This window comes from Gorilla gorilla, chromosome 5, assembly GCF_029281585.2.
Source record: "Gorilla gorilla gorilla isolate KB3781 chromosome 5, NHGRI_mGorGor1-v2.1_pri, whole genome shotgun sequence".
Lineage (NCBI taxonomy): Eukaryota > Metazoa > Chordata > Mammalia > Primates > Hominidae > Gorilla > Gorilla gorilla.
The window spans coordinates 52820128-52836173 of NC_073229.2; the positions used below are offsets into that span (position 1 = coordinate 52820128).

Sequence of the window (16046 nt, forward strand, 5' to 3'; positions counted from 1 at the left end):
ACAGCACCAGGTGGTCCTGTCCTTGGCTGTACACAGAAGAGGAGCTGCGTGTCCGCTGCTCTCTGGTCTCTTGTATATAGTTTGGCTGTTTCATGGTAATGACTATGATGTGGCAATGCCATCTATCTTCCTCTGAGTGCCGCTGCTACCGCCTTAATGGTTTTTCCCTTTTCAAGCGTCTGCCGATTCCTCTCTCGTCAGGTTCGCGGACGCTGGAGCAGAGTGTCGGGGAGTGGCTGGAGTCGATTGGGCTGCAGCAGTATGAGAGCAAGTTGCTTCTGAATGGCTTTGACGATGTCCGCTTCCTGGTAAGTGGCTGCAGGCCTCCTCAATGGCAGGGTGCTGCTCAGTGGAAACAGGCCTCCCTGGCCTCCCCTCTGGCCCCACAGGAGTCTGCAACAGTACGTAGACCCGAATCCCAGGGAAAGCTCACTGAGGTCACTCAGACACCAGGAAGTCAGCCAGGTGGTATGTGTCTTCTTCCCAAACTGTCCCTCTCCCTCTGCCCCAGAAACGGCTCCAGAGGGAGCTCTCTTTGCAGATCTGCTTCCCAAGAAGGAGGGTCCCTGATTCAGCCCTGTGTCCCCTCCCTGGCTGTGTATCCCATCAAGGCTGGGTACGAGGAGTTTTATTTATTTCTCAAAACTTGGTGTCAAGTGAGTTGTCACTGAAGCAAGGAGCCTTGCCTCCAGCAGAAAGACCCCTTCCCTGCCCAGCCAAGGCCCAGTGCCTGGGGTAGAGTCCAGAGTGACACAGCCTTATATACCCGTGGCCTCAGAGATGGCCCAGAGGAAAGGCTGAGTTGATGGCCTGGAGGATTGGTTGCTTCTTTGAGAAGCTCTCTCACAAAACACAAAGGGCCAAAAATAAAAAGAGAAACCAGGGTGTTTCCTCTGGATCCCTGCAGAATAGGGACCCAGTTAGGACCCTGGGCTCAGGATCTGGTGCACACTCTGTCATTTCAGAAAGTAGCTCTGATCAGGGTACCTGTCACTGTCCCTCTCTTGGAAGCCCTTCTAGAGGCATCTGCATGCGCCAGGCCTGCTTCCAGGAGCAGGCATTTGAGCCGAAGTTAGTGATCATGGTCGCTGACACTTCTCACTAGCGCTTACTGTGTGCTTGGCGCCGTTCTTAGTGGTTTGCGTGAATTAGCTCATTGAATCTTCCCAGCAGCCCTGGGATGTGGACTCGTATTAATCTCCATTGCCCAGATGAAGGAAATGAGGTAGGTCCCTTGCTCAGGGTCACACTGTCAGTCATTGGCAGGGTGGAAATGTGTGTCCAGTGCTCTGGATCTGGAGATCAGGCTCCAGCCACTCTGCTGCACAGCCTCTTTCTTCTCTGTGGATACAGGGATGGGGGCGTGGCCACCTATGTGCTTTATGTCACCTTCTAGCCTGAGTCATCTTGGTTTGAGTTAGACCCATCCACTCCGAGGGGATCTCTCTCACCTGTGCCCACCTTGCTCCGCTGCCTCAGTTGAGGGCTGGGGTCAGAGTCAGCATGCAGCTCGCACCACCTGCGCTCTGTTCTCTAATGGGGGCTTCTGGGGGTTTCTCGCTGATCGGGTTGTATTTGGTGCCTCCTGAATAGTGGCCTGCCCAGGGAGCTGGCCTGAGGCTTCCAGGAGGGACCCACCTCACCCAGAGCCATCTCCAACTCCAGGGCAAAAGATACTGTGGTGTGCAACAATGCACCCTTCCCAAGCCAGCTTTGGGACAGTTAATTTTCAGCTTTTAGAAATCTTAAGTTTTAAAATAGCAATTTTTTTTCTTTTTAAAAGTTAAACTGAATGTATTTATGGTTCTTATGACCTAACTCCTGACTCACCACGTTCCTCGGGGAAGGATGACAAACTCGGGGTGGAGCGGGGGCTCAGGCAATGCGTGGGGACCCAGGTTGGCCCCTGGCTCGGAGTGTTGAGGGGCCTTCCTTCTCTCAGCTCACCTCTTCCTCAGGCTGGCCGTCAGATGGGCAAGTGAGGGTGGTCTTAGGGTGTTCCCTCCCTGTACTTCAAGATGCTAGAGGCTGAGCTGTTGCTTCCCACCCCTCCTTCTGCTGATTTTGGAAAGAACAGGGTTCCTACCCCTCAAATAGCCCGAGACTCCGTAGGACTGGAGCAGAGAGCAGCTGAGCAGGCCTTTGGAGAAGTGTGGCCTTGGGCCAAAGCTTCATGCACAGGGCAGGGCCTCTGTAAGATGCGTCTGTTCCTATGCTGGAAGGACCCTCATTGAGGGCGGCCTGCAGCTCAGTCCTTCCAGGGGCTCTCAGTGCTGGCAGGTGGAGTCTATACAAGAAGGAACGTCGAGCACCCCTCGGTTGAGCCGGGACCTCAGATACCTGGAGTGGCCTGCAGTGCACAGCATCCTGGGTAACCACGTGTGAATGGCCAGGTGGGCTGTCAGGCAAATTATGTTTTAGCAGCCTAAAAAAAGAAGGAAACTTGGGAAGGGGAGCGTTTCTGTTATTGAAATATTCCCTCATTGCATGTGGATAACTTACATCACATTAGCTACGGTGGATCCCATGTGGTTAGGTTTCCAATAGGCTACAATGTTTCCCTTGGTTCTGAAATGCCCTGGAGACTCTTCTACAAGATGCAGAAGTAGCTTCCAGGAAGCCAGGCTGGACATGTCTGAGGAGCGTCTGGAAACTGAGGCTATTTGACAGTCAAGGTGTTGCTGTGGGATCTCCCTGTGATAGGGCACTGCGAGTTGTCATAGGAGAAGTACAGGGCATTTGTGCACATCACACAGCTCCCTCTCAGAGTGGAAGGGACTGTAACGCCATGTGGTCTGATCGCCCTCTCTGCCCGAATCCCTTCCAAGTAGTCTCTGCCATGATGGTTTTTTAGTGACAAGGAATTCACTACCTTGTAAGGATTCTTTGCATTGTACTGGCTGATGTAGAGCATTCTTTATATTGAGTCAAAATCTGTTTCCTGTGGCTTCTGTCTCTTGGTCCCAGGTTTACGTTTTGGGACCACACAGAACATGTTTAAGCCCTTCAGAAAATTGAAGACCTCTGCCCCAGCCTCCAGGTGCCATGCCCTCTTATTCTCCTCCTGTGATGTGGTGATTGAGCTGGACAGACAGGCAACTTGAACTTTATCCACACTCTGTTGCTTACAGACAGAAAGGGCCTTTGATTTAGAGGGGCAGGGCCAGGGCAGTGGGGGCTGCCAGGTGCTCCCTAGGATGGTGGAACTGACACCAGACGCAGGGAGAAAGGGAAACGTGGCTCACACATCTGCCAGCCAGCCAGCCCACGAGCCCACCACACTGCACATGCATCGTAGCTGGTTCCATTTTCACCACAAATCTTATCCACAGGAAATGGGCTTTCTTAGGAGAAGGGAGGAAATGCATTTAATCAGCGCGGAAGGAAGGTAATTGGTGGTTGGCAAATTTGTAGCTCCGGGCGTGCTAGCGCAGGTCTGACGCCCTTCACTCAGCCTGACGCCCTTCACAGAAGTGTTGATTGAATAAACGATGGTGGTCCTGATGCTGGAGTGCTAAGTAGACATTTAAAAAACCACATTTTTGAAGAATTGCTAATGTGGGGAGTGTCCCCCTTGTAGTGCTGAGTGAAGAAACTGACACAGAAATTCACAATATGATCTTAATTTCTGAAAAAGAAAACATGTATGCATAGGAGGTGCAAGGGAGTGAGCCAAGATGTTTTCAGTGGCTATCTCAGGAGGACTCCAGGGGGCTTCATTTTCCTCTTTGGAGTGTAATCGTTTTTCTCCGTTTCCCACCATGAATAGATGTGAAATCAGAAAAGCAAATAACATAGGTGTCTTAAGGAACTTGATGGTCCAGCTGGGAAAACAAAGCACATAAAAGAGCAGCCAGTGTCAAGTGCAGCGGAGGCTGGCAAGCGCCGCCAGCAGTGGAGGAGGCCTGGATGGCAGAGATGCTGCTGCTGCCCAAGTGGCAGAGCCAAGTCCAACCTTGAACCTCTGGGTTCTGCTGTCTGTCCCAGGGGTTTCGTAGAGATGGTGGGACTTGGAAAGATCACAGAGAGAGGAAAGGCCTGCTGAGAGAGGCCAACCTGTCTCTGGTGAGGGAGGAGGCTGCTGGGGGGCAGTGACGGGCAGGGCCCTGACCAGGTGGGAGAGATGGCTGGGCCTGACCTCAGGGCTCTCGAAAGCCATGTGTGGGAGAGTCCCAAGGTCTCTGAGCCCTGGGCATGGGGGGATGGTCTCTGCTAGTGCCCCACACCAGGCAAAAAGCCCCTTGAGTGAGGCACACCTTAGACATCCAGGGCACAGCTGAGAGCCCACGTGTGGCAGGCAGTCATGGCTCGGGGCAGTGGACAAATGGAAGATGGAAATGAGGCTGGCAGCAGGCTCAGGAAGGGTTAGAAATGGATACTGAGTCGGCCAGGCCGGATGGGAGGCCGCCTGCTCCTCTCGTCAATTTCTTTCTCTGCAGGCTCCTGCCACATGGCAGATAGGCCCCCGCTGTCTTCCTGTGTGTTTCTGAGGTGGTGCCAGCTTGTTCCTACGTGTTGGAGAGAAATGACAGATGAAGAGAGGCCAAAGGCATAAGCTGGGGCCAAGAGGTTCTTCTCTACTGGCTTCTTTGAAACTTTCCAACCAGGTCCCCAAGCCCCTGAGGCTCCCTTCCTGTTCCTGCCCCCGGATTTGCTCCTCACTCTCCAGCCCTCTAAACCGGCTTCACGTGAACAGTGGGGCTTGTCATCACCTCCTATGACATCCCTCCTTTTGCCTTCTTCTGCCCCAGGCCCAAGAGGCCACTGCCAGCCTAAGCGAGCTGCCACTGGGCACCATTATCAGAATGGTCATGGCCAAGAGGCCCTCTCCCCAGCCTCCACCGCCACCCCCATCCCATCTCCCTGCACAGCACTCCATGAGCTGAGTGCTGTCTTGGAGTTTTCTGCCCAGTTGAAGCAGAGCCTTAAATAGGAGGATCAGTGGAGCTGAGGCTTGGAAAGGAAAGGAATCCTCTTAGACAAGTGTGGATCCAGCCTCCTGGACTAGCTAAATTCTGTAGTCACTTAAGAATGTAATTCCTCGGTATCCCAGGAGGAAGAATGTAATTCCTTGCTATCCAAGGAGGAAGAATGTAATTCCTCGCTATCCCAGGAGCTGATGCTGCACCAGGGCCTCACCATCTCTGCCAGACCCTCCCTTGGTCTCGGGAGCCTGACCACGGGCAGCCCTTTTAGCAAGTGAGACAAGGGGCAGGCTCACTTGGGGCCTATTTCCAGCCACTGCACCTCTTGCTCCCCCTCCCTTTCACTGCCTGACTGCAGTGCAGGCATTCCAGGTGACCAGCTGGAATCACTCAGGAGCCCTCCTCTGACTGCCCCAGGTACTGCTCTGGCCTTCTCCAGTCCCCTTTACAGTAGAAGGAACTCTGGGAACATTCTGAATGCCTGTTTTCATGCCTGCTAATTTGACCAACTGCTCTTTAAAGTGGAGTTGGACTGGCTGACAGATCCTCTTCCGTCGCTCCTGATTGCTGGCCTCGTTGTGAGCAGCAGCAGAGGCGTCTTTCCTGGCACCTCGAATGTCTAGGTACTCACTCAGCCAAACCCCGCATTGCAGGCTCTCAGTACAGTAATGTGCCCACTGTCGCCCCTCAGGTGGTGTGGAGCTGGGACTGGAAGCCACGTCCCTGGACCTGGAGTGGTGCTCCCACCTCCCAATCTTCCCTTCCCAGGAAGATGCAGCCCCTGGGGCTCATGCTCATGTGCCCTCACAAGGTTGGAGCCTGGCACTGGGGCCCGTCGGGCTGGGTGAGTGCATCACCCCTGGGCTGGTCCAGGTCAGACGTCCACCCACTGCATGTTGGGAGCCGTTCAACCAAAGGCTGAGAAAGGAGCTGGCAAGGAATGAGATGCAGATTGGCTCTGTGCACTGGCTCAGGCCCTCCAAGTTCTTCTGGGCCTGTGCAGCCACCACCACTGCCTGGCCCGTTGCTTCTGCCCGCCTCCTCCCCACCCTGCTCTCTATGAAGCTCCGGGTTAGTTAAGTAAACTGGGTGGGGGAAGCTCAGGAGAACTCAAGAGTCTACTTAGTGGCAAAGGGAACTGGACCAGGAGTCAGGAGAGCTGGGTTCTCCTCCAGGTCCCCGCCCTGTGTGACTTTCGGCAGGTTACCCTTCCTCCCTGTTCGTCGTCTGTCACGCGGGCCTTCATTTGACCTACTTACTTCATGAGGCATAAACTCTGAAGAGGACACAGTGTTATGTGTGGTGACATCGTGTCAGAGAGCAAAACCGCATGTAAGAGCGCAAGGTGGGAAGGTGGTGTTTTTCTGAAAAAGGCAGTGGGCAGCAGTCTTTCTCTGCAGGCCGCAGAGGTTGGTTTTGTCTCAGTCTTGTCCTCAGATCCATGAGTTAAAGCTGCTTTGGGTGGTCTTGGGACCAAGCCTCTGACTCCAGACTCACTTGGTTCCAGCAGATCTACACGGCTGATTTGGGGGTGACTGTGGCACCTTGACCTCAGCCAAGACCTCAGAGAGGAAGGTGTTTCAGAATGGCAGGCAGGAGATGAGTGGGAAGGCTGCCATGTCTGCCCACAGAGAGAATGGGGGCACCAAGGACCTGCTTGGGAGAACAGGGGTCAGAGTGGGGGGGTGCTTTCATGAAACTGGGAAGAGTTTCCCAAACCCATGTGCTGTCATATCCATCCTTGAGAGCCCTTCCCATGACATGACAGATAACAAGGGCCTCAGAAGTCACCTGCAGAGGCCTTAGGAACTGGTAACACTTGACTCTTCCTGGTGGCTGTCACCACTGAGTTTTATCCCTTGAGGTGAGGCCAGGGGTGGCTGGGGTATGGGATAGGAAAGCAGAGAGCTGTGGGTGGGTCAGGCCAAGTGGTTCCTGCTCCTTCTGCCAGCTGTTAGTTGAGGGTAGGATGTCAATGTGGGGCTACTTTGGGAAATTCTGTTGCAGAGTCCTGGCAGAGCAGATGAACAAAACAGCCACTGAGCGCCTGATTCCTGCCCTCAGGCTGATGCTGGGTAGCAAACCCTGTGAGGCAGGTGGTTCCACTCTTGTTTAGCAGGCCCTGCTTTCTTAAGAACCTTGAGCAGCTGAACCGGGATTGGAACCCCTTTCTACCACAGCTGCCTTGCATAGTAGCTGGTACTAGGAAAGCCCTCGCCCCAGGTGGGTGACTGCACGCAGGCCTCAGGGAGCATGGCTTCTATTTCCCATCATTATTAAGAATTGGGGCCATAGTGGTGAGTATTAGAGAGCCGTGTCCCCTCCTCTTTGCTTTCTGTCCCCTCTCCCGATGGTTCTTCCTGCCCCCACCCCCGGGCCAGCCCCGCAGCAGATGCCCTGGGACTGGGAGGAAACGTGTGCTCCCCCTCCTCTCCGGGCCCATGCACCATGGCCATTATAGCCCCAGCCTCAGAAGTTGGTCCTGGCTGAGACCAGAAACCTGTTGTGTGTTTAGTCACCTGCACCCCAGACGAATGTGCTGAGTAACATGTTCTGGGGACTGCATAAACCACCTGTAGTAGCAGCCGGCCAGCATTAGCAAAGGCCGGAGAAGCCCGAGTGCCCAGTGGCAGGGTGAGTGACGGGCGTGCTTGAGTTGGTGCCGTCGCCACAGGTGTTGATAAATACAGTGAAATGTCATGGGGGATATTCACATGCAGTAGATTGGCATGTGAAAAGAGGCAGGTTAAAGAAACAGGTGGCAAGTGGTGGGGAATAAAAAGAAAAATTAAACTGTCTGCATTCAGCCTATAATCCCAATTTTGCTAAAGTTTTTTTCCTAATATATAGCTCAGAAAAATACAACAAAATGGTAGAAGTGATCCCAATCTTCCTTTTTTAAGAAAATTAATTAACTTAGGAAGATACACCGGACAGTGGCCTTATGTTTCCCCCTGAGGTGATAGACTTATGGGTAGCTTTTACATTTTTCTTTGTACTTCATTTTCTTTTTTTTTTTTTGGGGACGGAGTTTCGCCCTTTCCCCCAGGCTGGAGTGCAGTGGCGAAATCTCGGCTCACTGCAACATCTGCTCCGCCCCCAGTTCAAGCGATTTCTCCTGCCTCAGCCTCCTGTGTAGCTGGAATTACTGGCGGGCACCACCACACCCAGCTAGTTTTTGTATTTTTAGTAGAGATGTAGTTTCACCGTGTTGGCCAGGCTGGTCTTGAACTCCTGACCTCAGGTGATCCACTCGCCTCAGCCTCCCAAAGTGCTAGGATTACAGGCGTGAGCCACCGCGCCTGGCCTATTTTCAAATTTTTCTACTAATAAACTTGTATTATTCAAGAAACTCAAAAGAATCTTTTAGTGTAGGGAAGAGGTTGAGGGCCATGAGAAATCCATCACGTTCTTAGAGACAGCGTCAGTGTCACAGTGTCACGGTGAACCAGCCTGTGCCTGGGGAAGCTCTGGGGTGGGGAGGAGCAGGCAGGGAAGAGGGCAGGGCCAGCCATGCCTCCCACATCTGCCCGGGGTTTGTTACTAAGCTTTGGCAGCTCCTCTCCCAGAATAGGCAGGCCCCAAAACTCAGTCCAGCAAGGGTGTGGCTTTGTCCCCGCACTCAGCTCTTCCTACCCTCCCTACTCTTGGTTAGCAGAATCTGCCCTTGTGGCCGTAATTTGCAATTTCTCGTGTGTCCAGGTTCTCCCCGCCACATACCCCCTCTCCCCTCTTGGGAGGGTCCCTTCCCACAGTGCCCTGATCCCTGAGTCTGAGAAAGGGAATGGGTGGTGGAGGGGAGAGGCTGGAGGGCTGCAGGGAGAAGCACCTTGTAAGTCCAGGATCATAGCTCTGTCTCGTTTCTTCTCTTGCAAGAGAGGAGAGTTCAGCTTTGACTTTTCTATGACTGATGGGGCAGTCAGGGGAACTGGCAAAGTGACCGTCTGAGAAGAGACAGGCAGACCGAACATGGAAAGGAGGCTGGAGGGGGCTGCGGGCCGAGTGTAAAGTCTGGAGCCAGAGTCCAGGCTGGCGCAGCTCTGGCCCCAAGAATCAGAATCTAGTGGCCTTGGTTTGGGTGAACATCCAATGCAAGAGAGGGCTGACGTCCGGCCATTGGTGGGCCCAGGACTGCCCCTCCACACCATGGCCCATGGATTTCATCACAAGACTCAAGCCTTCCTTCCCTGGGCTCTCCAGGACAGAGTGGGGCAGGTGATAGGGTGGTCCCAGCCCTTTCCCACTGGTTCAAGGTCGGTAAGCCCTGGGCCCTCTGCCTTTTCCCAGGCTCCCTCTGGAGACCCAAGAGTGGAAAGAGTGACATCCCCCACACACTAGGCTTTCTGATTGTGGTTATGAATGAAGCCTGCTTTCCCAAACTGCTTTTTATCTGCTGGACCCCCCTCCTGCAGTCCCCCAACCCCCACCATTGTCCCTTGTCCCTGCCCCATCCACAGGCCTCAGCATGTGGGCTCTGGGTCAGGCTCCCAGCTCCAGCCACAGTCTGCTTGGTGACTTTAGCAAAGTAACTTAGGTCTCTTGGTTTCCTCCTCCGTCAAATGGGGCTTTCACCCCTGTCTACAGTGGAGCTATTTAGAGGATTAAATGAGATTAGTGCAAGGCACTTAGCTAGTGCCTAGAACACAGAGGGCTGACAATAATTTTTTTTCTTTTAAGATAGGGTCTCTCTCTGTTGCCCAGGCTGGAGTGCAGTGGTGCAGTCACAGCTCACTGCAGCCCTGACCCCCCAGGCTCAAGTGATCCTCCCATCTAAGTCTCCCAAATAGCTGGAACTACAGGTACACACCACCCTACCTGGCTAATATATATATATTTTTTAAGAGACTGGGTGTCAGTCCGGGTGTGGTGGCTCATGCCTGTAATCCCAGCACTTTGGGAGGCCGAGGCGGGTGGATCACCTGAGGTCAGGAGTTCAAGACCAGCCTGACCAACAATGGCGAAACCCCGTCTCTGCTAAAAATAGAAAATTAGCCGGGTTTGGTGGTGCATGCCTGTAATCCCAGCTACTTGGGAGGCTGAGGCAGGAGAATCACTTGAACCTGGGAGGTGGAAGTTGCAGTGAGCCAAGATTGTGCCATTGCACTCCAGCCTGGGTGACAGAGCAAGACTCTGTCAAAAAAAAAAAAAAGAGACTGGGTGTCTCACAATGTTGCTCAGGCTGGTCTCAAACTCCTGGGCCCAGGAGGCAGTCCTCCCACCTCGGCCTCCCAAAGTGTTGGGATTATAGGCATTGAACCATTGCACCTGGCCCTACAGGGGCATCAATAGTTGTCACCTGTGTTTAGACTATGACTGGTATTGGTGGCAGTGTGGTCATTTTCAGCTCTTGCAGTCTGGTGCCTCTCTGCTGGGTCTTCCACCAACTCTTTCCCAGCTTAACCCCCATCTTCCTAGAAAGCCTCCTTGCCCATCTCACCCCTTCCCTTTCCAGGTCTTTTTCCGATCCTGAAGAGACTAGCTGAGAGTCTAGCACCTCTCAAAGGTCTGAATAGAAAACATTTGCCATCTATTGCCTCTAAGGGTGAATCACCTAGGAGACCTAATCTACATAATAGGAACCTTGGTCCCCACAAGCCTTTATCTTTTTTTTTTTTTTTTTTTTTGAGACAGAGTCTCGCTCTGTTGCCCAGGCTGGAGTACAGTGGTACAACCTCGGCTCACTGCAAGCTCTGCCTCCCGGGTTCATGCCATTCTTCTGCCTCAGCCGCCCGAGTAGCTGGGACTACAGGTGTCCGCCACCATGCTAATTTTTTGTATTTTTACTAGAGATGGTTTTTCACCGTGTTAGCCTGGATGGTCTCAATCTCCTGACCTCGTGATCTGCCTGCCTCGGCCTCCCAAAGTGCTGGGATTACAGGCGTGAGCCACCGTGCACAGCCCACAAGCCTTTATCTTAACCCAGATACCCCTTTCTTTTTTCTGTGTGTGTGTGTGTGCCAAAGATTTATTTCTTCATTTCTTGCATTTGAAGGACTCTTCGATGACATCCTTGGCCTGAGACTCCTTGCCATAGTCCTTAACTACTACACAACTGCAACCAACCACTTTCCAGGGTTTCCCCTCTTTGTCTATTTTACAGAGGCCTGCCCATTCCCCTAGTTTCTTGTTGGCATCAACCTTACTTAGGTTGATTTGCCAGATACCCCTTTCTGTTGACTCCAGGCCTTTAGATAAAACTCTTTCAACTAGTTGCCAATCAGAAAATCTTTGAATCCACCTGTGACCTGTTAGGCCACAACCCCCAAACTTCAGCTTTGAATTGTCCCTCCTTTCCAGACTGAACCAGTGCATACCTCACATATATCGCTTGATGTCTTGTGTCTCCCTAAAATGTATGAAATCAAAGGGAAGGGAATCCTCTATAGAATGTAAATTTCCCCCACAAGAGGCAGCTTTGCAGGGCCATTTCAAAATATGCTAAAGAAATATATTTGGGGGTAAAATACTTTGTTTCGGGGCTGCTGTCTGTCGTGCGATGCCATACTGGAGTCAGGTTGGCACTCGGTGTCTTGTTGCTACAGAGTCCGCTCGGTCAGTCTTAGGATCTCTGCTTTAATGATAATGTGGGACTGTTGTGCCTGAATTCCACAGGGAGGAGGGTGTAATGAGGCAGGTCCAATGCCCCTACCCATCATGGCCTGAACCAGTTTTTCAGGTTTCTGTGGGATCCCCTTGGCCTAGAGGAGGGGTCCATTCAGTTCCTGGGGGGCTGATGGTTTTATTTTTGGTTCATACCGCTGAGGTACCAGATGCTGTCTGGCAGAGCCACACCCCCCGAGCTGGCCACACGCTCCCAGTCAGAACTTCTCTGCGGTTTGGATGTGTCAGGGTCCTGTTTCCAGAAGATCCGTTAAAGTCAAAGCAAACTCCTACCTACCCCGGCCTCGTGGAGCCTTCCTGCAGTCCTGCCATTTGCCCCATCCTGTAGACAGGGCTGCAGGAAGCAGCCCAGCCAGCAACCAGTGTGGAGGGAGAGGGAGTCCAAGGCCCAGGCCGGCCCCTCCCCATCTGGGGCTGCCCTGCAACCCTCAGTGGTAACTTAGGACAGCTCCTATTTCCCCTTTGGCCGAAAGGGTCTACACCAGTGTGTCACCACTCCCAAACAGTCCCCTTCCTGGGCCTTTGCCACTTTGTTGAATGAAGACCTCACCTGCAGTTAAGCAAAATATTAACATGTGAGATGCCTTTCAAGATGCAAAAGGATATTTTCGTTCTAAAATCACATGGGCAGGAAGGCTCTGAAGATGTTAGAGCCCCAGTGGACTGGAGAAAACCAGGAAGAAAGCAGTGTGGGTCCTGCAGTAGCCCCTGCCGCTTCTCCTGCCTCCTGCTCTCCCAGGACGCCCGGGGCCGACCCGGGCTGACTCTTGCCATGCTCCTTCCGTTCGCCTGGGCCTCCGTGCTTTCAGCTACCTTCTGCATCTTCAGGTGGAGCCCAGTGACAGATACTCGCAGGAAGGAGAAAGCATTCAAATGGCTTAGGTTGATGGAAAGTGACACTGATTACAGCCACCATGGTAGACGCTTCACGTGTACCTTACCAAGGAAGGGCACCCAGCCACGATCATGGGCGACTCTACAAACCCAGCCCCTTACTGAACTCCAATAGGCCAGGCTGGCTTCTCCCAGAGTCAGGCTGGCCCTTGGCACAGTGCCCGTGCTGTGTATCCAGAGGTCTGGGCCCACATCCTGACCCTGTTTCTCCCTTATTGGAGGCCCTGGCATTTCCGAACCCACTCACCTCTAAGAATTGGATTCTGTACAGTTAAAAAGAAAGGAACAGTGTCCCTTCCCCGAGAGGTGGAGAAGAGGTGGCCAGGAGGGAGGGGGTCCTGGGAGGAGCATTTATACGCGATGCTGAGAGATGGGATTCTATGGAGGGAGGCAGCATTGGCTCTCAGCTCAGCAGGGGCTGTGCCCCAGCCCAGGACGGGTGTCCTGCTCCTGCTGTCTGGCAGGCGTCTGCCCGCACCCCCACACTTTGCTTTTGTCTTCAGTACACCCTGCCTGCCCCAGCAGGAAGAGCCGAGGAAGACGACTGGGGTTGGTCAGATGGGGCCTGAGCAGTCCCTTTGCCATGCTCTAGTACCATGGCCTTGGATAAGTCCAGTCTGCTCTCCAAGCCTCAGTTTCTTTCTGTGTAATGTGAGCAGCTCCTATCTGAAAGGTTTATTGGGCGGATTTTTGCAGGTCATGGGTGTGAAGCCCCTAGCACAGTGCTGGACTGTGGTCAGAACTCAGTATCACTGGCCCGCATCTTCACTGTGAGCCCAGGACAGGCCACACGTCACACGTCACCTCCCACAAAGCCCGGCAGAGGGTGCCCAGGGAACTCTTGTTATGCCCAGAGCTCAGTGACCCAGGGGAGCACTTCTTGCTGTCCCCTTCCCTTGAGTTCTCCAAAGCAGGCCATGGCCATGATCACAGGCTGAGGAGCCAGGCCGCCAGGGGCCATCCTGGCTCTGCCTCTTCCATGGGAGCACTTTTTCCTCTGCAAAGCGGGGAGCAGTCGGACACCTGCCGGCGATGTGAAGTCTGAGCGAGTCAGGAGAGGGGGAGGCCCAGATCCCAGGCGAAGATCAGTGCTCTGTCCCGCCTTGGTTGCTGGGAGCCCTCCTGTCCCCTCTTCCTCAGGGACTGGACCCAAACCAGGCCAGGCCGGAAGACTAGTTGTGTGTTTCAGATGTCACTTGGAGTTGTGAAGCTTTTATCAAAGCTGAGACAATCCCTGTTAACTAAAATCCCTAGGACACTGAACTGTTGTACTTTATTCACTTCCTAATTATAGAAGTGTCCTGCCATGTAGTAAGTACTCAGTAAATGTTAGCATGGTAGCAGATAAAGTCGAAAATCTCTTTTCCCCCATGACCCTCCTCGTGAAGAGGTTTCTAAAAGCCAGTGGTCCCTTCTCCCTGAGTAAAGAGGGTGTGGTAACTTCCAGAAACATTTCTTGCCCTTTGAGGATATGTGGCACTGAGTAGTCACCACACAAGCTCATCCCCCGGTGCGGAGATATGGCTACTTCAGGAATTGGGAGGACCCCGCGCTGCGCCCGGAATGTGCTCTGGCAATGGTTTGCCTTTCTTTTCTGTCATTTCCTTTATTTTTGTGTGTTTCCATTCATCTCTTGTTCCTCAAAGCTGCACACAGCCCGCCCTTCTGCTGGCCAAGGTCTGGTTAGCAAAGGGCCTGTCTCTGGCGGATCTGGCTTTCCTCGCTGTCAGCCTTCAGGTGCCCTGAAAGCTGGCGAAGGTTTCTGAGTCAATGCTGGGGTTGAGTGGGAGTTTAGAACATCACTGCGGTGCCGCAGTCACTCTTGGACGTCCACGTCCTCTTGGAGGTTTGAGGCAGGCTCAGCTCAGCCGTTCACTTTGGTATCCTCATAATCAGGTAGAAAGTCTGGGCTGGGGCCAGGCGCAGTGGTGCACACCTGTAATCCCAGCACTTTTGGGAGGTCGAGGCAGGAAGATTACTTGAGCTTAGGGGTTCAAGACCAGCTTGGGCAACATAGTGAGACCCCATCTCTACAAAAAAAAAAAAAAATAGCCAGGCATGGTGGTACATGCCTATGGTACCAGCTACTTAGGAGGCTGAGGTGGGAGGATCACTCGAGCCCAGGAGGTCAAGGTTGCAGTGAGCCATCATCACACCACTGCACTCCACTTTTAAAAAAAAAGTCTGGGAAGGCGGTTGCCTCTCTCTGCCTTTCTGCAACAGCAGACGTTAGATTTGGTCCCAGAGCCACTGTAGGAACTCTGTGGTGACTCTCAGATTTGGGGGTGACTTGGCTGGCCTCAGACCTGGAGTGGTGCCCAGGCCTCGCTTGTGCCCAGCAAGGGGTGTGTTCTGCAGGTGGAGCAGAGTAGTGGGCTTCCAGCCTGGCTTTGGGGCTCTCTTCACCTGGGCTCTCTGAAGCTTAAGTCTGGCAGTGTCCTCTGTGGGACAACGTTTATGTCACCATGCACAGGCTCTGGGGAGACTCCCGTGGCCAGCAGTCACCACACGGGGCGGGGGCCAAGCAAGTCATGGTCTGCATGAGCTGGCCCAAGTCACTTAGCTTTTCCAAGTGTAAAGTAATGCCCACCACAACAGAGTAAAAGTCCAGAAAGAGGCCCAGAAATATACAGGAATTTCAGACACCATAGAAGCCATTCCAGATTGGGGGGAAAAGATAGTTCATCAGGAAATGGACAGCTTGCTGCCAGGGCAAAAATAAGGCTGGATCTTGACTCTTACACCTTACAGCAAAATAATTTCCAGATGGATTAAAGATTTAGCTATAAAAAAGGAAACAAATTACAGGAAAAAATATAGAAGAATGTAAAACACAATCTTGGAAAGGCAAGATCTTTTTAAGCCTGACATAACTGAGAAGGTCTACAAGAAAAGTTGGGTACACTTAGTTACAAAAAATAGATTTCTACATGAGCAAAGCCAGCATAAAAGCCAAAAGATAAATAGCAAACTGGAAAACAAATATCTAACTCATTTCATAGATAAAAGGTTAATTTTCTTTTTTTTTTTTTTTTTGAGATGGAGTCTCGTTCTGTCGCCCAGGCTGGAGTGCAGTGGCGCGATCTCAGCTCACTGCAACCTCCGCCTCCTGGGTTCAAGCGATTCTCCTGCCTCAGCCTCCCGAGTAGCTGGGATTACAGGTGTCCGCCACCACACCTGGATAATTTTTGTATATTTAGTAGAGACGGGGTTTCACCGTGTTGGTCAGGCTGGTCTCGAACTCCTGACCTCATGATCTGCCCACTTCGATCTCCCAAAGTGCTGGGATTACAGGCCGAGCCACCGCGCCCGGCCAAAAGGTTAATTTGCTTTATTTTTTGTTGTACGTACACACACATACACACACACTTGTGCACACACATATATTGTTGTGTTTGTTTGGAAACAGGCTGGAGTGCAGTGGTGCAATCATGGCTCTCTGTAGCCTTAATCTCCCAAGCTCAAGTGTTCCTCCCACCCAGCTTCCCAAGTAGCTGAGACCACAGCTGCGCACCACCATTCCTGGCTAATTTTTTTATTTTTGTAAAAACAGAGTCTCACTGCGTTGCCCAAGCTGGCCTCAAACTCCTGGGCTCAAGTGATCCT

At 52.7% G+C, this 16046-nt stretch overlaps 1 protein-coding gene across 15 annotated transcripts in view; it reads left to right on the forward strand.

Annotated features, from left to right (window-relative positions):
• ANKS1A (ankyrin repeat and sterile alpha motif domain containing 1A) overlaps positions 1-16046 on the forward strand; it is a 215469-nt gene that overhangs the window by 184083 nt on the left and 15340 nt on the right. For all 15 annotated transcript variants that reach the window (XM_031011972.3, XM_055390220.2, XM_055390222.2 and 12 more), the window contains one exon: positions 202-308. In XM_031011972.3, the coding sequence (XP_030867832.2) occupies positions 202-308 (107 nt within the window). The remainder of the gene's footprint in view (positions 1-201; positions 309-16046) is intronic.